Source organism: Lissotriton vulgaris, unplaced genomic scaffold, assembly GCF_964263255.1.
Source record: "Lissotriton vulgaris unplaced genomic scaffold, aLisVul1.2 SCAFFOLD_2264, whole genome shotgun sequence".
Lineage (NCBI taxonomy): Eukaryota > Metazoa > Chordata > Amphibia > Caudata > Salamandridae > Lissotriton > Lissotriton vulgaris.
This window is the reverse complement of record NW_028254859.1, coordinates 86,510-111,814: the sequence shown is the minus strand read 5'-3', so window position 1 is coordinate 111,814 and position 25,305 is coordinate 86,510. Positions and strand designations below refer to the sequence as shown.

At 42.1% G+C, this 25,305-nt stretch overlaps 1 protein-coding gene across 1 annotated transcript in view; it reads left to right on the top strand.

Annotated features, from left to right (window-relative positions):
• Window positions 1-25,305, top strand: part of LOC147659387 (ecto-ADP-ribosyltransferase 5-like) — a 170,200-nt gene that overhangs the window by 79,241 nt on the left and 65,654 nt on the right. Inside the window, exon 2 of the mRNA XM_086951778.1 lies at window positions 5,298-5,389. Within this exon, the coding sequence (XP_086807904.1) occupies window positions 5,327-5,389 (63 nt within the window). The 5' untranslated portion in view covers window positions 5,298-5,326. The remainder of the gene's footprint in view (window positions 1-5,297; window positions 5,390-25,305) is intronic.

The following is a 25,305-nucleotide window of genomic DNA, read 5'->3' as shown; positions in this document are numbered from 1 at the left end:
AGCTTCCGGGGACCGGTTTCTGGCATTTCAGCCGTCGTCGGCCCGGCTTGCTTGAATCCTGATGATGCAATGAGCAAGGGATTCACATCTGAGTATACCCTTCCACGCTTATGGTGGACAAAATGATTCAGAAAAGGGGGTGGTGATGAACAGAGTGTCTGAATTAAGCAGAGTTAAATAACGGTGATGGATCAAGCCCTGATCTTTGGACTGGGTAAGAGTGGTCTGCTTAATTCAGACACTCTGTTCATCACCACCCCCTTTTCTGAATCGTTTTTGGCCACTATAGGTGTGGCAGGGTATACTCAGACATGAGTCCCTTACTCACTGCTCCATCAGGATTCAAGCAAGCCGGGCCGACGACGGCTGAAATGCCAGAAACCGGTCCCCGGAAGCTTGTCTCCTTTCTGGTGAAGAATTGGCTTGGTAGTTTGGTCTGCCCTGTTCCCATGATGCACTGGGCCAGGGACAGACTGATTTGCATATAGCCAGGTTCTGAGCTGGGATGGGGCAGTGAGTTAAATAACGGTGATGGATCAAGCCCTGATCTTTGGACTGGGTAAGAGTGGTCTGCTTAATTCAGACACTCTGTTCATCGCCACCCCCTTTTCTGAATCGTTTTTGGCCACTATAGGTGTGGCAGGGTATACTCAGACATGAGTCCCTTACTCACTGCTCCATCAGGATTCAAGCAAGCCGGGCCGACGACGGCTGAAATGCCAGAAACCGGTCCCCGGAAGCTTGTCTCCTTTCTGGTGAAGAATTGGCTTGGTAGTTTGGTCTGCCCTGTTCCCATGATGCACTGGGCCAGGGACAGACTGATTTGCATATAGCCAGGTTCTGAGCTGGGATGGGGCAGTGAGTTAAATAACGGTGATGGATCAAGCCCTGATCTTTGGACTGGGTAAGAGTGGTCTGCTTAATTCAGACACTCTGTTCATCACCACCCCCTTTTCTGAATCGTTATTATTATTAAAGGCACCTTCTGGTTGGAGATGTGTGAAGTCAGCACAGCACAGAATCTGTATAGTGAAAATAGGAAGGCCAATTTGCCGTAATTGACTCCCAAAACAGGATGCTGTCAGAATGTCTGGTAACCTGTAAATAGATTCCTACTTTATTTAGTGAACACCAACAGTCCAATAAATAAGCATGCCACCATAAACTCCTCTTTATTGGCTCAGCATTACCCACTTCTTACTCATCTAATTGCAAACAAACATTAGCAAAGTCAATAGGTCCTACGTTGACTGATAGCCTTATGGCAATTCTTGTTTTGTTTCATGTTTTTTAAAAAATGTTATTGTTGAGCAAGCTGCCGGGCCCTCATCACTTTAAAAAAAATGGCTTAAGCCGAAAGTGTTGTTTTGGTCTCTAAAAAGGCAAGAAGGAAGAAGAGAGAGAGGAAGACAAGAAAGAAACAACAAACAAAGAGTAAAGAAGGAAAAAGAACAAGCATTTGCAATGCAATAGGTCTCGCATTAGGAAAGTTTGAGCTGTTGGTCTTGTAAATGACAATTTTTTTATTTATGTGTTGGTTTTGAAAATAGCTAAATTAATAGCTTTGTCATTTACAATGCCAATAGTTATAACTTTTGCAAATGTGACACCTATAGCATTTGTAATGCAACATGTTTTGTATTTACGTGACTTAGATGTATTGATATTACAAATAACAATGGCTTTTAATTTTTTTAAATAATTAATACTTAAATAAAAGTGATTGTAATTTATAATGGCCATAGCTTAAACTTTTGTAAATAACTTTTGCGAAGATTATGTTCAGTGTATTTTATTGTGACGAAAATCCAAGAACAGAAAACATCTTTTTGTGACATTTGTAATAAAGCTTGAAACATTGAGAGAACATATTTGAACCAGTTGTTGAATGGTTGCACATATTGATGCTGTGGCGGCGACGAGTGATGCTGTGGCGGCGACGAGTGATGCTGTGGCGGCGACGAGTGATGCTGTGGCGTTCAGTGATGCTGTGGTAGCGCATAGTGATGTTGTGGTGCCCCTGAGTGATGCTGTGGTGGCCCTGAGTGATGCTGTGGAGGCACTGAGTGATGCTGTGGAGGCCCGGAGTGATGCTGTGGAGGCCCTGAGTGATGCTGTGGCGTTGAGTGGTGTTGTGAGATAGACGAGACCTAAAAAATGAAAGTGTCCTAATGTAATGAAACTGATGCTCAGGTAAAGCGCTCTAATGCCTTCTGGTTTAGTTTGTGCTATATGAAATCACTAAAAGAACACATAACAGTGGCTATAGCCACTGTGTAACATTTTTTATATCAATACTCATACACACGAAAAAGATAGAAAAGTACATCACTCCAAGCTTGGTACAGCCTCCATGCTGCCTTTCACTCAAATCAAGCATGGAGTCACTCTTCTTATTACAGATTAGAACCGCCGACCATCTAAATAAAAAATGCAAGCGGGAGAGTGGAAGCAGCCTTGACGTGGGATTGGTGTGGGAGGCAGGAGCAAGTCAGGAGGGGGAGGAGGGGGAACTGCTTGCGAAATGAAATTTAACACGAACAGCAAGTAATGGGTCGAAGAGGCACAGACGTCAATCTTCTGAGGAAGCAGAAATGCACCAAATGCCGTGGGCAGCAACAGCAGGGGTGAATTAGGGGGGAGGAGAAGTGAGGCTGAGCGCGCGCTTGGGAAGCTTCACGCTTGAATGCCTGAGGCCGAGCGCACGCTGGGGAAGCTTCAGATGCCTGTGGGCAGGAGGCTGAATGGTTTGATGTGGACGTGTGTTCTGCACGAGTGCACCACATGAACTGGCCGCAATCCGCGATGGTTTCAGAGCTTGGTTTGCCCTCTATACTCTCGTCTATTTATCCCTTACGGGATAGAATAGTCGAGACCTAAAAAGGAAAGAAAGAAATTAAAAAGTAAACAAGGAAGGGAAGAAAGAAAAGAAGGAAAGACAGACAGGGTTGTAACGATAAAGAACGCTCATGCACTTATATTCTGAGTTTGTGTGAGCTGCTGTTTTTAGTATTCTTGTCTTTGAAAAGGGTCGGTTCTCCACAACTTTTTCAGACTAGTCCCAGAGTTGGTGCACTATGTTATTGCAGTGTCAATTTTCATATGGGCTGTTTATTTCTCAGATACATTATGACACACAGAACGCAGACCATATACTAGAATACACCAGAAGGACAATGGTTACATAACTTAATAGTGAACACTTTCAAATGGACACACACTGGTATGGTGTGAAAAAGTAGTAGTCAAAACAACTACCACTTCAAAACAAATGTTCAACAGCATTGGCAGGAGACAGGAACTGATAAATCTGGAAAGTGTCATGTGTTCACATCTGCTAAGGAGTGTCCTGCTTTCCCATCAGACTCTACAAACAAAAGCAACTCTAACGTAATAATAAAGAAAAAACAAAAACAGTGGTACTGAAGGGAAATACCTCGTATGTGGATGTTCTCCTTGTGAAAGGGCTAAATGCAGTCACTCAAAATGAACATAGTCAGTGGCTGAGGTTGGTGGACCAACTGCCCCAAAATATATGCTGTATGGGTGGAAGCAAAATGTGGATGACACAACACAAATCAATGGATGAAGTGAGAAAGCCCCTGTAAGTAAGTATATTTTACATATAATGTTAGTAAAATCAAAAGATCTTGGCTGATGCCAGACTTAAAAGATACTTGGCTTCTTGTCTCTATCTTTCATCACTCCCGGAAACACCTTCCCCACACCATTCCATACCAATATTTGCTCCAGGTGATGGTAGGGCATTCACCATTTCTCAAAGTGCCTAGCATCCCTACTAATGGGAGCAAAACCTGTGGTGACTCAGTCACCATCATTTATTTGCGCTTAATGATATCTTAATCTGTAATCGCATGACTATTCCTTACATGTGTGCATATGTTATTGTACACATTATTACTCACAATATTTCACACATTATCTGACATGCTATTTTAGAACCAGTAAACTGAATGAACCACATTTTTGATCAATTCTAGTTAGAATATGCGCATCTTAATAGTCCTTCTAGTAGGCCTAGGTGCCTTAGTCTTTTTTAAAATAAACATTGTAGTTTTGCTTGCTGTGCATACGTTTCTTTCTGCTTGTAGCACCAGAATCACTGTATTCCTGTTAAATTGTTTTATTCTTTGTTAGCATACAGCTTGAACATTGTAGGGTAGGAATTAACTAGTTTGGATGAAGATTCTCAGCACCAGCACAGTATGAAAGGCAGAGGAGGTAGATACTCCTTTGTGAGATATCACAAAGGCCACACTGATGGAAGTAGCTGGCATTGTGTTATCCATGGAAAGGAGACTGAGTACAGCGAGAACACTGATTTTGATTAGTTCTTACTCAGTGGGAACCTGTAGACGGTATCTGTTTGGCTTAGTTTGAAGTTTTAACTATGCAAACTTTGTTAGTCAGAACACTTGCCCCATCCACCTTTGCAAGTAGACGTGTCTTTTCCTTCTCTTGAGGCCAATGCTCCATATATCTCTGCCCAGAGATTTACTTTCTCTAGAGCAAGTGCATTTCTCCTTTTTTGATTGGAACCCTCATTTGGTTCTATTTCAGATTCTATGCCTTCTAACGCCTGTTGCTTATGAATACCCCATCTTTAATTGCAACTGTAAATCATCATACAATATTTTCCATAAGAGGAACAGAATCTTCATGTATTTAACTTCTACTTTAAATACTGAACATTGTTTTGCTTTCTTGCCTTGTTGATTTACTACTGTTCTGTAATAAGGTGATTATTGATTGAAATTACTGATTTCAGATTGTAACTTTACTAATTTGTAATAAACCTTAATGGTACCCAAATATTCTCTTCTGTCTTTGCTGTGGGGCAAGACATGCTTCACCGTGATTTAAATATTGAAATTGATGATTGTAAACTTCAGTTCAAGAACAAAGTCCATCCAAGTAAGTGTAGCACAGACCAGAGAATATGCCTAATTTGCACAGTACAAATACCACCCTTATCTTCCAACCACTAGCTCCTACCTCAGCACCAGCTTTAGAATCCAGGTTTTCACTTCATTCCCATCAGAGCGAGCTTTAATGTTTTGTCATCAGTACAGTGAAAAGTCAGGTTTCAAGTAAGGTGTTCTGGATAATAGCATCTGACTGACGCCATACACAGCAACAAGATAATTAGACACACGTTTTTGTACAGGGATTGCAGGTTTTCCTGTATAAGCTATACAATTATCCATCAAAAGCATAAAACCAAAACCTGGGGATTATGATCTGTCTTCCTAAAGAAGTTCTGTTTATCTTTTTAGTGCAAGCTGGTTCTGGACTTACACAGAAGATGAGACATCTAATCCTCACCTGCACTTACCTGTATGTTTTCAGCAATCTAAGAAATCCTCTGGTAAGGTGTTGTTGTTCTTTCATTTTATTCCTTCACACAGTGATTATTTGTGAATAAACTAATCATTCAAAATGTAAATCTGGCCACAATCATTCACCACATTGTCCACAAGGGAGTCCTGGTGAACTTCTCTCGCTTCCAAGTGTCCATTCTCAATCCCAGGTCCTCCTTGATCTCCCCTTCCTCAGTGTTACAAAACAATAAGCAAAGTGCATGCTCTATAATTAAACCAAAGGGGAGTAAATGTGTCATAGCAAGCTTCTAGGATAGGGAGGATGTCCGCTTAGCACAAAATTGCCCTGCTGTCCCTCATGCCTACCTCGTGGAGAGAGGAACCATTCAAGTTTGAAGCTCCTCCTCAAACTCACAATATGTCCTCAGCAGTCCACATCCATCAGGCACACTTAAGTATGTACTGGCCTGTTAATTGTTGATCAGCCAAACCCATTTAGTGTAATGGACTTACTTAAAATTCTTTGCTTTATTTACTTCTGGCTTAGTTCAGTCCCAAGCTGGTGTTGACTGACTAATCCCGTCAGTTAACAAGATCATCAGAGAGCTCATGGTAAAAACCAATGGGGATGGGGTGGCCTTAATTCACCAGAAAAAAAGGAATTGGCTAAAAGATGAACCACCGCAAGTACACTTTCTTTAAATCTCTGCCGTTTACTCGGATACACATCTATGATGGTGTAATTCATTTTAATACCATATACGATAATCACAGAGCCCATACAACCTTCATCAGAGAGCTGACTGGATACCTAGCAGAACAGTTGCCATATTTCCAAAATATGTACTAAGGGGCCTTTAATGTCAACTGGAACATCTGTTGCAGCAGAAGCAATAAACAGGGTTTTTCTCTTCTAGCAGTGGGCCCACTCGAGTAGCTGTTACTCTCAGATTCTATACTTCACCCACAGAGGTGATGGTCCTCCGATGGCTCTTTCTTCGTCATAGTGAGGGATGAGAAATTAGGGTGTCCCACTGTCAGCAACCCAGTGAGTACCAATAATTGGCAGCCAACTCACAAATTGGAGATTAGGTTCAAATATATTACTCTCAAAACCATGCTATAAAAATAGAGCATTGCAACTGGAGGACCCACCCTCCTAAAGAAGTTCAGTCTAACCAGACTCATACAAAGAGCTCTGCTGTGGCTACACAAAACAAGAACGAAAGAATATGATTTTCTGAAAATAATCTTCTCTCATGTATTTAGAAATCAGATAATTGTAAGCAAAATTTCTGTAAAAAGAACATTAAGTCACAATAAAAGACTCCGACAAATTGAAATAATTTTGTTATTGTATTAAAGATCCAAAATCAATGCTAATAAGTAATATTTTAGGAAGATCAGTCATAAATCTAACAGCTCATAGTATAAAACCACACATTTTGTCACAGTAAGTCTATTTCTAAATAAAAGAATACATAAAGAGGATGGTTTAGAATTATTAATTCCTGGCACCAACAAAGGCAGTAGGATGGTTCACAAGGGATCAAGTTCAAGTCCACTAGGGATTGGAGCATAAATCAGGAAAGTTCAAGTCTGGTCTCTCACCAGACAGCTACAAATCATCCATTAGGCAAGTTCATCAGCAATGGGAAAAATCAAGAGGCATGGAAGAGAAAGTCCGGCAGGCAAGCTCGAGGCAAGGAAAGTGAAGGGGTAGCCTCCTTTCTCCTTGGAAAGTCCTTGTTTATACTCCATATTGTTTATTATGACATCAGTAGTTATCATACGATGGTCTGAACATCATGTGACCATTCTTCCATTGTTCAGGTACAAATTGATACTCCAGCATACTTTCCCTTGCTCATCATGAGAAACGACTGTCCATTCTGTTCTCACAGGTTTGTTGACAAAGAGCTTATTATTTTGCTACTCTTCCTGGATATAATCCAAAGGTCAGGTTCCCATCCATTCACATACACAGAGAAATACTGAAAGTCGCTTAAAGATGTTGCATGTACAGAACAAATAAAGCAACATTTGAGGCAGCGTATCAAAGGTCCATTACATCAGACTATGAAATATGGAAGCCTAAGGAAAAGTCATTCAAATGCATTTCTTATGTAAAATAAACTCCCAATTAAGTTTAAGCGTAACGAAATAAATCAAACATATAATATATATTAGCATATATGTCAGTGATCATTACATAAAAAAATATCTTCTATTAAGGCCCACTACCACGATTTCAAAAGGTAGCCACATGTACACTATTTCTAAAAATCATTAAAATAAAATTGTTTGGTAATATGATCTTTATAATGTTAAACACTTATACTGAAAGTTTCAGTCATATAACATTTCATACGTGAATTGCACCATTGTCTATTTTCTTATGGCACTTTACAATGAAGTTAATAGAAATGCTAAGTTTCATCATTAGTTTTTCATGACGATTTTGTTAAGATATAAGGTAATCGGTTAATCAAACACCTTAAATTAATTATTTTCTTAATCCTACTGTTTCTACCTATTCAAGCACACTTTCAGGGTGCTGTTACTTAAACATTTCTCAGTTTCAGTGTAGTTTTTCTAGATGTGTGCAAAGCGCACATTTGTGTTTTCGTTGTCAAGATTGGTTAAAGCATGATTACCTTTTATGCTGTATCACATCCCTACTGACAAGTGTGGAGTGGCACATCCAATGGCCCTCAGACATTTCAATTTTTACAAAGCATGTATGTCCCCTGCTCTGTTTTATGGCAAGATTCTAAACCTAGTCATCAATGAGGCAACAATAATACATTAAATTAACAAGGGGGGGGAGAGAGAGATTAAAGGTGGATTCGTTCTCCCTGGTCAATAGTTAATAAACAAAAGGAATCCACTGAGGAAGGGCTTCCCTACTCAGGTTGGGAACACCCTGTGTTGTAAAATACCCCTCACACACCAAAAGGACCCTTGGTGTCATGCTTCATCATTGGGGTCTTCGCACCCCTCTACGGGAAGCGGCGTGCTTCTACCAGCGTCTACGCGGGAGCACTTATTTGGACTAAGTGTGGTGTGTGTGAAGGAAAGTTTATGTGCGTGAGTGGTGAGGTTATACGGCGAGTGAGGTTTAAAAAGAGCCTGGCTCGTGGGGTAAAAAACAATTTTAATCTGCCCCCGGGCTGGCGCTATTAAAAACGTGCAGTAACAGCAGGACGGGGGCACTCCAGAACCAACCGTCGACCAGCAAGAGGGGGACCTAGTGGTCAACATCACTCCCCGGGTACTAACCCCGACGGAAAAAGCCGTCCTTAACAAAGGCCTAGGCTATGTTCCAACCAACAAAATTGATTCCTTTAAACTGCACATTGAAATGCAAGAGTTTATACGGAAAATCAAACTCCAAACATTCTTTAAGGACAAAGAACCTGTCCAGAAAACCGACACAGGACTGAGGCCTAAATCAATATTTACGCCCCCTGATAAACTTATTACCTGTCGAGGTCCTAGCCTTCGAGAAGGCTATAATGAACGACTTAAAGACACTAACCACTTCCCAAAGAAACTGTTTCCATAACACCAGCAAAGATGAACAGGAAGCTATACGGACACTGGGTGCCAACAAGGATATCACCATTAAGCCTGCCGACAAAGTGATACAAACAACGACCGCATATGAGCTGGACTGCTCAAGGTTATTATCCGACAGACGGAATTACCAAATCCTACAAGAGGACCCAACAGAATCAATCAGGATCACGATCGGAGGGATGGTAGAGGAGGCTCTGACACGCGACTGGCTAACAAAAAAAGAAGCAGAGTTCTTAACACAAAAGTCACCAAGAACGCCATACTTCTATTGTATTCCTAAAATACATAAAAACATGCACAATCCACCCGGAAGACCCATTGTCTCGGGCATCTGGTCAATACTTGAACCCCTATTTAAGTTTGCCGACGCCTTCCTCCGACCCCTAGTGCAAGCCACTGACACCTATCTCAAAGATACCAAAGCAGTCTTACAATTACTACAAAATGCAACTTTCAACCCAGACACTCAGCTCTTACTCAGTCTGGACGTGGAAAGCTTGTACACCAGCTTACCACCTGACGAAACGTTAGCCATCATTGAAGAAGTTCTGTACAGCAACAGTTGGCAATATCAAACACCCAGAGGAGTAGTGCTTGAATGCATAGCACTTTTTCAATATAAGGAGTTAGGTCCTGAGACGTGCAGTTGGATGGACCATCATTAAATACTTCTACAAAGAATTACCAGCTGCACATTTCTTTCATGCCTCACATTTAAGAACTACACACCAATATCAATTGGAGTTTGTAAGGTATACTTTGTTCATACCTATTTTATTTCATTATTTTTAAATGTTTCTGTATTGTTTCAACTAAGAAAAAAACACTATACATACATATTTACAATTTTTACAAAACAACATATATATTCTACAACATTAAACAATATATAGAGATAGAATTCATCACATAGAGAGAATTTCATCAACAGACATCAATTATTGTGGGGTGCCCTATCTTGACACCAAGTTCATTTACTATCCATAACAACTTAATGCAAGGGAAAAAGTAAAAAATACTCTAAGCAACAAATCGCTCTATAAGGCCACACATGAATTAATTAGTCTAAAGGACTTCCAAGTCAATTGCTTCTCAATGTGCCGACGCGTTTCGAACCCTCTCACGTCAATTTTCGGGTTCTCATCAGGGCTCTGTTCTTAACTTGTCTGTAGGATGTATATAAAGACAACATTGTTTTAATTAACTACTCTTCCTAATAGTGTCCCATATCTATGCTTAGCTCTTTATGGTTATACCTGTTTTCCAGCAACAGTTGATCCACAGATTCGCTTTCTTTTCTATGAGGGAAAGGTGTCCTTCTATTCTGCTACCTACAATGAAAGTGTGAGGTATCGTCGCGCCCAGTAGAAATTTAACACAAAGAACCACGTTCAAAGATGGCTGACACACTTGACAGAAAATCTGTATGTATAAATAGACACTAAAAGATGGCCGCCGCGCCCAGAGATAGTCAGAGAGCCCTAAGAAGCTGTGAAAACAGGTAAGCTGCTGCCAGACCTGCCTCCCTTTACCTAAAAACTTAGAGCGTAGACCCGCTTCATCTTAAAATAATATCCTTTTTACAGATAATGGCCCCATGAAAAAGACGCTGACAATTGCGCGTCAATTAACACGACGTATCGGCGGTTTCCGCGAATCCACCGCCAGGTATGTACCGTGGTCAGGGCAAGCGCAAACATGACAGAATCAGTTTTTTAAAAAATAGGATTATTTTCCTTAAAACGATCCTGCATGGTTTTTAAATTTAGATGTTGGCAAAACCGGCGACCCAATGTTGTAAGGAATACCTAAAACAGGCTGAATAACCAGGAAATGATTAGTGAGCACTCAACTAAAGAACGTACAGGTATGTTTTTACAAGAGTAATTGTGCTAGGAATGCAAAATTTAGTGAAGACACTCAACAAAGAACTTGTTAATTACAGGATAAGAAAAACAACCCCAGAAAAAGAAAATAAAAGGTGCGAGCACACGCAATAAGAGGACTGCCTGTGTAAGAGGCACCAAAGGCAGGTACGTCCAAGAAAATGCATTGGCATCTGTTACACCTAGCTGCTAGCCCCTACATAGAGTGACAATACCTCACACTTTCATTGTAGGTAGCAGAATAGAAGGACACCATTCCCTCATAGAAAAGAAAGCAAATCTGTGGATCGACTGTTGCTGGAAAACAGGTATAACCATAAAGAGCTAAGCATAGATATGGGACACTATTAGGAAGAGTAGTTAATTAAAACAATGTTGTCTTTATATACATCCTACAGACAAGTTAAGAACAGAGCCCTGATGAGAACCCAAAAATTGACGTGAGAGGGTTCGAAACGCGTCGGCACATTGAGAAGCAATTGACTTGGAAGTCCTTTAGACTAATTAATTCATGTGTGGCCTTATAGAGCGATTTGTTGCTTAGAGTATTTTTTACTTTTTCCCTTGCATTAAGTTGTTATGGATAGTAAATGAACTTGGTGTCAAGATAGGGCACCCCACAATAATTGATGTCTGTTGATGAAATTGTCTCTATGTGATGAATTCTATCTCTATATATTGTTTAATGTTGTTGAATATATATGTTTTGTACAAATTGTAAATATGTATGTATAGTGTTTTTTCTTAGTTGAAACAATACAGAAACATTTAAAAATAATGAAATATAATAGGTATGAACAAAGTATACCTTACAAACTCCAATTGATATTGGTTTGTAGTTCTTAAATGTGAGACATGAAAGAAATGTGCAGCTGGTAATTCTTTGTATAAGTAAGGAATGCATAGCACTAGCACTCACAAAAAACTTCTTCGAATATAAGTCAACGATCTACCTCCAAAGCCATGGTACAAGCATGGGGAGCACCTTCGCTCCAAGTCTAGCGGGACTCTATGTACACCACTTAGAGACAAATAAGATCCTCCACGACCAGAACCCGTTTAGACAACACATTATTACCTGGAAGAGATACATCGACGATGTGTTCGTCATCTGGCAAGGTGATCTGGAATCAGTAACACAATTCATGTTATGGTTAAATACCCAGAACACCTATCTGAAATTCACGCACAGTGTCAAAAGATACACTTGTTTTTTTAGACCTGAATATTTACCATGAAGAGGGATTCCTAAAAACGACGACCCACTTTAAGCCCACATCTAGGAACTGCTTGTCAAGGTTCGACAGCTTCCATCCCCGACATCTCCAGTCAAACTTACCCTACGGTCAGTTCCTTTGTCTAAGGAGAAACTGCACTGACCTAGTCGCCTACAAATCCCAGGCAAATGACCTCAAAATGAAACTACAGAAGAGGAAATAACCAGACAGGATCATAAATGCTGCCATGAAAAGGGCCAGAAACAACAATAGAGATGCACTGTTGGAAAACAAAACACAATCCATTTCGGAGCAAACTAGACCCATACATGTGACTGCATACAATACACATTCCAACGAAATATCAAAGATAATCAACAAAAGATGGGGCATTCTGTCTAGTGGAAAACTAGGTTTTGAAAAACCACTATTCTCTCACAGAAGAGGGAGGAATCTTAAGGACATGCTGGTCCACACCCGCCCTAAACCAGATTTACCAGTGCCACTTTCAACACATGGAATACAAGGCCATTTCCCGTGCGGAAACTGTGCCAGCTGCCATTTGACAAAAAGGAGCAAACAATTGACATTCAACAATGGAACCAAATGGGAACAACGCGCAATGACCAATTGCAACAGTCGCAATGTAGTGTACATGATCACTTGCACCTGCGGCCTAGAATATATAGGCATGACCACAAGAGCAGTGAAAACACGGCTAAGTGAACATAAGAGCAACATACGGTGCAAGAAGAGTACAACCAAAATGGCTACACACTTCCTGGAAGCTCAACACTGTGTTAATGATATCTGTTGGACAGTCATAGAACAACTACCATCAGAATCTGGTCTACTCGAGAAAGAACAACGCTGGGTGTTCCGTCTGGGGACCCACGTTACAGGCCTAAACAATGAGATCCCAAGGGGACAACTGACGTGAACCAGAAAGATCATACCCCTTTCTCCCATGAGCATCCACCTATACTGTGTACTTCACCATTTAAAACGATTCAGTTTGATCAATTAAAAGTACATACTTCGTCAGGCCCAATGTAACGATGGCCTTCAAAAGGGCGTCATCATGGTTAGAATCCCCCAACGAACTAGAATAACCATGATATCATGTAAAATGCCCCACAAATGACAACATTATGTTAAACTGGTTTGTTAAAACGTGTACATCAATTTTATTTTTAATTTTCCATTTGACTATAAGATGCCTTTGGGGCACAAATATTCGGTCAACTTGCATAGTGTGTGCAGTATTTCGTTATGATCGGGCCTTCATTAAAAAACGCTTATGTATGCGAGCATGAACAGTGTCCCAACAGAATGCTTGCACACTCAACAGCGCATACGCATGACCGGGAAGTAGCGTCTCGCCAAAAGCCATGCACAGAAAGTAAAAACGTCTAAGACAAAAAGGGCGCATGCGCGAGAATCCGGTGCTCTGCAAAGACACGGGCACCTGACTGCCAGTTAACCGAGATAAACTGGACAACCCATGTTTGGGCATATCCGACCAATCAAGGGACATAATTAACAATTAACTGCAGTACAAAAACAACGAACCCACGGCAACCACCGCACTCTCAGCGGAGCCACGTACGGGGTAGTCAGGCAGCAGTGTCTCCTAGACTTTGTGAGTATGATTTACAAACTAAGCTGGAAACCGCAACAAAGATGAAAGTACCAACGAAAACTTCAATTATGCATCTTTTTACAGGTAGCGAATCTGCACGTAAACCCCTACGTTCCTGAGGCTCATGAGGCATAGGCTTTAACTAATAACAGTATGCCATTTCATTTCCTTTTCCTCCCCATTACCTCTCACTATATCTGAACCCCGAATATTATTACCACCAAATAAGAAATGGACAAAGAACTCTTTTAGAGTGTGTGCTTTATGTTGAGTGTATTGTATGTCTTGTATATGTCCCTTTTTTTTCACGCCAGGCACGAATTCACAAGTAGAATGACTTTTCTGTCTAGTGATCTGAGCCCACACAATGATTGCATACTTTTCCACAGGTCACTGCGCCTAGTGTTTTATTTACAGGAGTGGACCACCAGAAAATATTTTTTGTCCCCTTCCTTTACAGGTCGACAATTCTGCGACTTTCTCTTCTTGTAGGTACATATTAGGACCTGCACTAATTTGCACTTTTGTAAATGAACTGCATGTTTTAAGTAGAGATACGTGAGTAAGGTGGGGAGTTGTGTACCCTGTCCTGAAGAAGGAGCTAAGGGCCAGATGTAGGTGGCCATTTACCGACCGGTAGCGGCCGAATCGGCCGTTACCGACCGGTAAATGGCCATTTGAGATGTAGGGGCTATATTTTACCGATTCGGTAAATTTACCGAAGCGGTAAAATACCGAATCGGTATTTTTTATAGATTCGGTAATTTTGATATGTAGGTGGGACTCTTCTGAGGCCCACAGGCCTTACCGAATCGGTATTATACCATCAAATCCAATTTGATGGTAAAATACCGATTCCGGTGTGCATGCACATGTGTGCATGCACACCTATACCATGTGACAGGCAGACCTGCCCTTAGGGCATGTATGTCTGCCACATGGCACCCGAGCCTGTTTTGGGGGTGCCAGAGGGTGTCAAAGTGACACCCCCTGCACCCTTGTGAAAATCGGTATTTACCGATTCGGTAAATACCGAATCGGTAATGCCCATTCATTCCTAAGGGCTTTGAAGCCCATAGGAATGAATGGGCATTACCGATTCGGTATTTACCGAATCGGTAAATACCGAATGGCTCCGATTCGGTATTCCAGCACATCTGGAATACCTACATGTCCACCCCTCAGATTTACAGATTCTTAATTACTGAATCGGTAAAATTCGGTAATTAAGAATCTGTAAATCTATTCTACCTACATCTGGGCCTTAGTCTCCGAAACATGTCAACACACACACATGGGAGGTAGTGCACATAGTCTTGCATTATACACCCCCATTTACTGCACGTTTTTAATAGCGCCAGCCCGGGGGCAGATTAAAATTGTTTTTTACCCCACGAGCCAGGCTCTTTTTAGCCCCTTCGCTGCTAGGCCTTTTCCCCTCCTGTGCTAAGCCTTTTTTGGGCGATTTGGGGTAGTGTGCGCTTAGGCCCCTGTAACTTTTTGACCACATAAGGTATCCACACCAAATTTGTGTCCTTTTCTTCCAACATCATGTGGATTCTAAAGTTGCCCAGGGTTTGTGGATTCCCTTGGAGGGGTCCCAGAAATTAAGCAAAATGCAGTGAAATTTTTGTTTTTTTAGAAAAATGGGAAAAACGGGCTGCAAATGAAAGCCTCTGGGTTTTTCCCTGCAAATGTTATAAAAAAGGGTTTGTGGGGCTGAAATCTCCATTTTCTCAGCTTTTAGGGAATGACAGTCTTTTGTAAGAGAAGCAACATTTTTCACACAGTTTTGGCATTTTTCTGGGACATAGCCTATTTTTGCTTTTTTTAGAGCTTTGAACTTCCTTCCAGTTAATGGTAGAAATGAGTTTGAAAGCAATAATGGATCCTGGGAAGCTATACATTTTGGAAAAGTAGACAAAATTCTGAATTCAGAAAGGGGTCATTTGTCTAAATCCATGAAGGTTTCTTTATAGAAACTAACAGGTAAATATTGGAATAATTGAAAATTAGTTGACAAAAAACAATCTTTTGTCTCAACGTTTTCACCTATAACCTTGTAATTTTGACAGTTCTTTGAAAGCAATATATAGTTACATCCGTTTGACCTTCCTGGTTGTGGGGATATATAGGACTTGTAGTGTCACCAAGACCCCAACGAACCCAAAGCCAAAAACTGATCAGCAACTTGCAATGGTATTTTATTATTTACTGGGTATAGAGCAATTATTCTTGGAAAATGTATACATGGAAAAATCGGTATGAAAGACACCTATGTATTTCTGAATTGGGTACAAATTATCGAGTTTAGAAACAGTATATATCTGCACATTTTCAAAATCGGGAATACTCATACTAGCATGAGAATTATTGGTGATTTTTCAAAAAAATTTTTTTACACAATGTCTTTCATTGGGAAGGGAGAAATGCATGAAAACTCAATAGGTAATAACAGTTGATTTACAAATCTGAATTACCCTAAGTCTCCCGATAAAAACGGTACTTCACTTTTGTGGGTCGGCCTTGTGCCTGCGACAGGAAATAACGGTGATGGATCAAGCCCTGATCTTTGGACTGGGTAAGAGTGGTCTGCTCAATTCAGACACTCTGTTCATCACCACCCCCTTTTCTAAATCGTTTTTGGCCACTATAGGTGTGGCAGGGTATACTCAGACATGAGTCCCTTTCTCACTGCTCCATCAGGATTCAAGCAAGCCGGGCCGAAGACGGCTGAAATGCCAGAAACCGGTCCCCGGTAGCTTGTCTCCTTTCTGGTGAAGAATTGGCTTGGTAGTTTAGTCTGCCCTGTTCCCATGATGCACTGGGCCAGGGACAGACTGATTTGCATATAGCCAGGTTCTGAGCTGGGGTGGGGCAGTGAGATAAATAACGGTGATGGATCAAGCCCTGATCTTTGGACTGGGTAAGAGTGGTCTGCTCAATTCAGACACTCTGTTCATCACCACCCCCTTTTCTAAATTGCGACCGGAAACAGCGCAAAATGCAACGTGGTCACACCTCAATCTTGCAGTTAAAAATGTACCCTTTTATGGCAAAGTGCCTTGCTGTAGTTTTTGCACCCTAGCTCTGCCGGCACCTAGGGAAACCTAGCAGACCTATACATTTTTGAAAACTACACACCCAGGGGAATTCAGGATGGGGTGATTCGACTGCCTCCCACCAGGTTCTGTTACCCAGAATCCCTTGCAAAGCTAAGAAATTGACAAAAAACACATTTTCCTTACATTTCTGTGGTGGAAAGTTCTGGAATCTGCGTGGATCAACAAATTTCCACCCACCCAACGTTCCCCCAGGTCTCCCGAAAAAAATGGTACCTTACTTGCCTGGGTCTGTGTTATAATCTAATGTGATTGATGCATCCTCCCTGTTCTTGTCCCTGCCCTGCTGCTCAGTCTATGTGATGTCATCAGAATGTTGAGTGTTTGAGTGGAAGAAGTCAGTTGGTATGAGGGGCTGAGCAGTGGAACTGCTCCTGGTGGGGTCTCTTGTCTATCTCTTGATTATCTCTTGATTACATCCTAATGTAATGGATCTATACTGAAGAATAAACCAATGATTCTAGATACATCTATGGACTACAGATCTTTTATTACTGTAACACTGGCGACGATTTAAAGAACCTGCGTGCTACTGAAATGGACTTTGGACTAAGAGAACCTAAAGCAAATATGGATTTTAAGATATCTGGCACATCTAAGACCCCACCAGTGACCTCATCATCGGTCGCCCTATTCATGTAAGTGCCAGTTTCAATGTCTTTAGCTGTACTGGGTTTGCTGTAACTTACTACGAGCTGTTTGGAGAAGTGGAGAACTGTGTTTAATGCTGAGGATGACGTGAAAAGAGCGTGTGGTTTTTATTACTTGCCTGCTTCACATACCGGATTTATCAACTCTTGTTTGGGAACACAAAGCGAGCCTGGAGTTTGATTCTCTCTTTAGATTTTGTAGATCTGCCTACAGTTATTGGCCCTGTGACTGATGTGTGGAGCAACGATCAGAAAACTAACTTCTTTTCATGTTTTGGATGTCTCCAGGACCATCTGAGCCAAGTATCAATTTTTTTTTTTCTGGCAGTTTTAGTGTGATCGCATCGTTTTGGCTGCTTAGGAAATAAACAATTTCTTTTACATTTCGGAGTGAATCGAGCGTTGTTGCTGCCATCTGCTGGTTACAAAATATGGCAAAGAAATTCATTTATTGAGTTTGGTGCTCGAGCAAGTTAACTGTGTGATCGAGTTTACAAGAAGGAGTGTTTAATTTATGGCCCTGTGGTGAAAGAGCGGCACATAACTGGCAGCATATTGTTTCGAGTTAAATGATTACCACGCTTGGGAACTGCACATTGAGGAAAAGTTTAGCACTTTGGCATTTGTTAGTTTTGAAATCGTAACGGCTACACCTACCGTTACCAAGCGCGCCCTGTTGCTTGTGCTGCCTTCAATGCCTCCTCTCGCGCTGCTCCAGTCTGCTTACATTCGGACTATGGCCTCACTCACCACGCTCTGTTTCCTATCGTACTTCATGACTGGCTGGTTGTGTATTATGCGTTTGACGTTACCACGCATAAACGTCACTTGAACACTCATACTGCCATCTTGGTCTCCATGGTTACCGGCACAATGTGGGGAGTGACCTGATTTATTCAGCAGCTAAGTTCGTTTTTTGTTGGCTGTAATGATTTATTTTCGGAAATAGCGAACTTTGGCTTATTTTATGAATATTGTACATAGTGAACCTGCAGCACACTTCTAGAGAGACATTTCAAAGGAACTTATGAACTGTTTACTTTCATGACTCAACATTTTGGTGGATGGCTCAGGAGCAAAGATCGAGCTCCGGTGTTTAAGCCAGGGTGGTCAAGACTGGTGAAGGAAAAATGTTCATAATTTTAGCAAATGCTTAATTATACTGTTACGTTGTTCTTATGATGAAACCTGTCTTTTACAGCCTTTTAGGTATTTTTCCTGGGGGTGTAACGGTTCTCTATGGTTCCAATTTAATGATGACTGTGCGCATACTCTGGTTTAAGGGTACCCTTTGTTTTGTTGTAGTTTGCAAGAGTGTTGGCAGTTAACTCATATAGTTGAGGATATGCTTTCTTTTATCACCTTAAACTGTTTTAAGTGTTTGATGCTAACAGCAGTGTATTTTATGTCAATGTTATTTGTGTTTTGTCATTGTGCTGTTATTGTTATGTATGGAAAAGGGGAAGTGTGTGTGTAGTATCAGTGGTGTATGCAGAAGTGGTAGTACACTGTGTTCCTAGTCTAGTTATTGTATGGGTACACTGTGTTCCTAGTCTAGTTATTGTATGCAGTATGCAGTTGTGTTGAAGGTGTTGGACTGTGCGTCAAGGGTTGAAGGTGTTGGACTGTGCGTCACGGGTACGCACATGAGAAGTCTGCCTTTTGAGTAGCTTCTCTGATTTTCTTTTTTGGTTTTACCCTTTGGAATTGGTTTTTACCTCCTATGAAGTGTTGGACTGTGCATGACGGTTAAGAACATGAGAAGTCTGCCTTTTGAGTAGCTTCTCTGATTTGTCTCTTTGGTTTGTCCTGGTATTGATTTTAACCTCCTGTGGCGTGTTTGACTGTGTTCTTTGGATTTCTTGTTTGGGGAAGAGGAGGATGATTAGATGGTTTTTAGTATCTCTGGACTTTCATTTGTTTTTGTAGGTTGAGGTATTTATATTAACCTGTTTTGTAGGTTGAGGTATTTATATCAACCTGTGTTAGTAGGTTGTGGTATTTATATTAACCTGTTTTTGTAGGTCGAGGTATTTATATCAACCTGTGTTAGTAGGTTGAGGTATTTATATCAACCTGTGTTAGGGGTTGCAAAATTTCCCTTTAGAGTTATGTCTTTAAGCTTTGTGTTATCGTTGAAGCTTGTTGACTCTTTGTATGTGTGCATGTCCATCACCACACATTTTATTAATTCTGTCAATTTGCATGTATGTACATTGATCTTGCATGCATCCATTTTTTTTACAATTCTGATGGAAGGGGGATGTGTTATAATCTAATGTGATTGATGCATCCTCCCTGTTCTTGTCCCTGCCCTGCTGCTCAGTCTGTGATGTCATCAGAGAATGTTGAGTGTTTGAGTGGAAGAAGAAGTCAGTTGGTATGAGGGGCTGAGCAGTGGAACTGCTCCTGGTGGGGTCTCTTGTCTATCTCTTGATTACATCCTAATGTAATGGATCTATACTGAAGAATAAACCAATGATTCTAGATACATCTATGGACTACAGATCTTTTATTATTGTAACAGTCTGCCTATTGCCTGCGACAGGAAACCGCGCAAAACGCAACGTGGTCGCACCTCAATTTCGCATTGAAAACGTGTCCTTTTTTGGCAAAGAGCCTACCTTTTGTTTTTGAACCCTAGCTCTGCCGGCACCTAGGGAAACCTAGCAAACCTATACATTTTTGAAAACTACACACCCAGGGGAATTCAGGATGGGGTGACTCGACTGCCTACCACCAGGTTCTGTTACCCAGAATCCCTTGCAAAGCTAAGAAATTGACAAAAGAAAACAAATGTTCCTTACATTTCGTGGTGGAAAGTTCTGGAATCTGCGTGGATCAACAAATTTCCACCCACCCAGCGTTCCCCCAGGTCGTCTCCCCAAAAAAAGGTACCTCACTTGCCTGGGTCTGCCTAGTGCCTGCGATAGGAAACAGCGCAAAACGCAACGTGGTCGCACCTCAATTTTGCAGTGAAAACGTGCCCTTTTTTGGCAAAGAGTCTACCTTTCATTTTTGAACCCTAGCTCTGCCGGCACCTAGGAAAACCTAGCAGACCTATACTTTTTTGAAAACTACACACCCAGGGGAATTTAGGTTGGGGTGACTCTACTTCCTACCACCAGGTTCTGTTACCCAGAATCCCTTGCAAAGCTAAGAAATTGCTAAACAAATCGCATTTTCCTCACATTTCTGTGTTGGAAAGTTCTGGAATCTGCGTGGATCAACAAATTTCCACCCACCCAGCGTTCCCCTAGGTCTCCCGAAAAAAATGGTACCTCACTTGCCTGGGTCTGCCTAGTGCGTGCGACAGGAAACAGCGCAAAACGCAACGTGGTTGCACCTCAATTTTGCAGTGAAAAGGTGCCCTTTTTTGGCAAAGAGCCTACCTTTTGTTTTAGAACCCTAGCTCTGCCGGCACCTAGGGAAACCTAGCAAACCTATACATTTTTGGAAACTACACACCCAGGGGAATTCAGGATGGGGTGATTCGACTGCCTCTCACCAGGTTCTGTTACCTAGAATCCCTTGCAAAACTAAGAAATTGACAAAAAAAACAAATTTTCCTTACATTTCTGTGGTGGAAAGTTCTGGAATATGCGTGGATCAACAAATTTCCACCCACCCAGCGTTCCCCCAGGTCTCCGAAAAAAATGGTACCTCACTTGCGTGGGTAGGCATAGTGGCTGCAAGAGGAAAAGGCCCAAACCGTATGGTGGATACTTAAATATTACCTTTAGCAAAACTACCTTGTTTTTGGGGGGGGGGGCAACTGAGTTTTTGGCCAGGGGCTTAGCGGCCATCTTTGGAAACTACCAAACCCAAACAGTTTTGCAAAGTAGACACCCGGGGGAGTCCAGGGGAGTATGGCATTTGTGGGTCCCCCAATGTTTTCCTACCCAGAATTCCTTGCAAACCTTAAAATTAGTTAAAAAAACCACTTTTCCATATATTTTTTCATGGGATCTCCGTGCCGACACAAATATCCTACGTTCCCCTTGTTCCCCCGAGTAAAATGATACCTCACTTGTGTGGGTGGGCCAAAGCGGAACAGGCCAAAAATGTACTTTTAAGAAATTGTAGTTTTTGGGGCTGTCAAATTAAGCACATAGAATTCTACTGTTTTAGGGTCATCCTAGTCACAGGCCTTTGGCCCACCCACACAAGTGAGGTATCATTTTACTCGGGAGAACAAGGGAAACGCTGGGTGGTAGGTAATTTGTGCCGGCACGGAGATCCTAAGAACAAATGTATGGTAAAGTATTTATTTAACATATTTTTAAGGTTTGCATGGAATTCTGGGTAGGAAAACTTTGGGGGACCCATGCATGCCATACCCCCCTGGACTCCCCCGGGTGTCTAGTTTTCAGAACTGTTTGGGTTTGGTAGTTTCCAAAGATGGCGCCGAGCCCTGGGCCAAAAACTCAGGTTCCGCCCCCAAAAAAGAAAATTGTTTTGCTAAAGGTATTTTTTAAGTCTCCACTGTACAATTTGGCCCTTTTATTTTGCAGCCACTATGCCTACCCACGCAAGTGAGGTGCCATTTTTATCGGGAGACCTGGGGGAACGCTGGGTGGGAGGAAATTTGTGTGTGCCCAGTGATGCCACGCTTTCCCACACAGAAATGTGTGAAAAATCTGATTTTTTTTTTAGATATAGTTGAGGTTTGCAAGGGATTCTGGGTAAAGGGACGTGGGAGGATCCACGCAAGCCATACCTCCTTGGAAGCCCCCGGGTGTCTACTTTTCAGAAATGTGTGGGTTTGGTAGGTTTCCCTAGATGGCCGCCTAACACGGGGCCAAAATCGCAGGTAACCCCACTTGCAAAAGCTGGATGGTTTTGACATAGGCAATTTGCGTATGTGAAAACCATCCAGCTTTTGCAAGTGGGGTTACCTGCGTTTTTGGCCCCGTGCTAGGCGGCCATCTAGGGAAACCTACCAAACCCACACATTTCTTAAAAGTAGACACCCGGGGGCTTCCAAGGAGGTATGGCTTGCGTGCATCCTCCAACGTCCCTTTACCCAGAATCCCTTGCAAACCTCAATTTTAGCTGAAAAAATCAGTTTTTACACATTTTTGTGTGGCATCACTGGGCTCTCACAAATTTCCTCCCACCCACCGTTTCCCCAGGTCTCCCGATAAAAATGGTACCCCACTTGCGTGGGTAGGCATAGTGGCTGCAAAAGGAAAAGGGCCAAATAGTACGGTGGAGACTTAAAATTTACCTGTAGCAAAATTACCTTCTTTTTTTGGGTGGGGGACCTGAGTTTTTGGCCCGGGGCTTGGCGACCATCTTTGGAAAGTACCAAACCCAAACAGTTCTGAAAACTAGACACCCGGGGGAGTCCAGGGAGGTATGGCATGCGTGGGTACCCCTACGTTTTCCTACCCAGAATTCCTTGCAAACCTTAAAATTAGGTAAAAAAAACACTTTTCCATATATTTTTTCATGGGATCTCCGTGCCGACACAAATATCCTACCACCATGCGTTCCCTTTGTTCCCCCGAGTAAAATGATACCTCACTTGTGTGGGTGGGCCAAAGCAGAACAGGCCAAAAATGTAGTTTTAAGAAATTGTAGTTTTTGGGGCTGTCAAATTATGCACATAGAATTCCACTGTTTTAGGGTCATCCTAGTCACAGGCCTTTGGCCCACCCACATTAGTGAGGTATCATTTTACTCGGGAGAACAAGAGGAACGCTGGGTGGTAGGTAATTTGTGCTGGCACGGAGATCCCACGAACAAATGTATGGAAAAGTGGTTTTTTTAACATAATTTTAAGGTTCGCATGGAATTCTGGGTAGGAAAACGTTCGGGGACCCACGCATGCCATACCTCCCTGGACTCCCCCGGGTGTCTACTTTTCAGAACTGTTTGGGTTTTGTAGGTTTCCCTAGATGGCCGCCTAGCACGGGGCCAAAAACGCAGGTTCCCCCCCCAAAAAAAAGAAAATTGTTTTGCTAAAGGTATTTTGTAAGTCTCCACAGTACGATTTGGCCCTTTTCCTTTTGCAGCCACTATGCCTACCCACACAAGTGATGTACCATTTTTACCGGGAGACCTGGGGGAACGCTGGGTGGGAGGAAATTTGTGTGTGCCCAGTGATGCCACGCTTTCCCACATAAAAATGTGTGAAAAAACAGATTTTTTCAGCTAAAATTGAGGTTTGCAAGGTATCATTTTACTTGGGGGAACAAGGGGAACGCATGGTGGTAGGATATTTGTGTCGGCACGGAGATCCCACGAAAAAATATATGGAAAAGTGTTTTTTTTACCAAATTTTAAGGTTTGCAAGGAATTCTGGGTAGGAAAACTTTGGGGGACCCACGCATGCCATACCTCCCTGGAGTCACCCGGGTGTCTACTTTGCAAAACTGTTTGGGTTTGGTAGTTTCCAAAGATGGCCACCGAGCCCCGGGCCAAAAACTCAGGTGCCCCCCCCCCCCCCCCCCCCCCCAAAACAAGGTAGATTTGCTAAAGGTAATATTTAAGTCTCCACCATACGTTTTGGACCTTTTCCTCTTGCAGCCACTATGCCTGCCCACGCAAGTAAGGTACCATTTTTCTCAGAAGACCTGTGGGAACGCTTGGTGGGGGGAAATTTGTTAATCCACGCAGATTCCAGAACTTTCTGCCACAGAAATGTGAGGAAAATGCGTTCTTTTTGTCAATTTTTTAGGTTTGCAAGGGATTCTGGGTAACAGAACCTGGTGGGAGGCAGTCAAGTCACCCCATCCTAAATTCCCCTGGGTGTGTAGTTTTCAAAAATGTATAGGTTTGCTAGGTTTCCCTAGGTGCCAACAGAGCTAGGGTTCAAAAACCAAAGGTAGGCTCTTTGCCAAAAAAGGGCACATTTTCACTGCAAAATTAGGGTGCGACCACGTTGCGTTTTGCGCTGTTTACTGTCGCAGGCACTAGGCAGACCCAGGCAAGTGAGCTACCATTTTTTTCAGGAGACGTGGGGGAACGCTGGGTGGGTGGAAAATAATGATCCATCCAGATTCCAGAAATTTCAAACACAGAAATGTGAGGAAAATGCATTTTCTTTTGTCAAATATTTAGCTTTGCAAGGGATTCTGGGTAACAGAACCTGGTGGGAGGCAGTCGAGTCACCCCATCCTGAATTTCCCTGGGTGTGTAGTTTTCAAAAATGTATAGGTTTGCTAGGTTTCCCTAGGTGCCAACAGAGCTAGGGTTCAAAAACCAAAGGTAGGCTCTTTGCCAAAAAAGGGCACGTTTTCACTGCAAAATTGAGGTGCGACCACGTTGTGTTTAGTGCTGTTTCCTGCCGCAGGCACTAGGCAGGCCCAGGCAAGTGAGGTACCATTTTTTTTGGGAGACCTGAGGGAACGGTGGGTGGGTGGAAATTTGTGTGAGCCCAGTGATGCGACAGTTTTACACACAAAAATGTTTTAAAAAACTTTTTTTATCAGCAACATTAAAAGTTTGCTAGGGATTCTGAGATAAGGAACGTTGGAGGATCCACACAAGCCATACCCCCTTGAAAGCCCCCGGGTGTCTACTTTCCAAAAATGTGTGGGTTTGCTAGGTTTCCCTAGATGGCAACCGAGGAAGGAGAGAAAAACCCATGTGACCCCCTAGCTAAACCAATTATTTTAGACCGAATTAGCGGTTTACTTGTGCAGCATGTCAAATTTGGGCACAACATTGCAAGGAAAATATGACGGACATTGTGAGTTTTGCAGGATATTGTGGATAAAAGTAATTGTTAGATTTCACCAAAGAGACATCACCATGTAGTGCCATGGGTTTAACAATATCTATAATTGGCAGGTTATCCATAGGCTGAATATACACCTTGGCAGAGACACTAAAAAAACAAAACCCTGCACAGCCA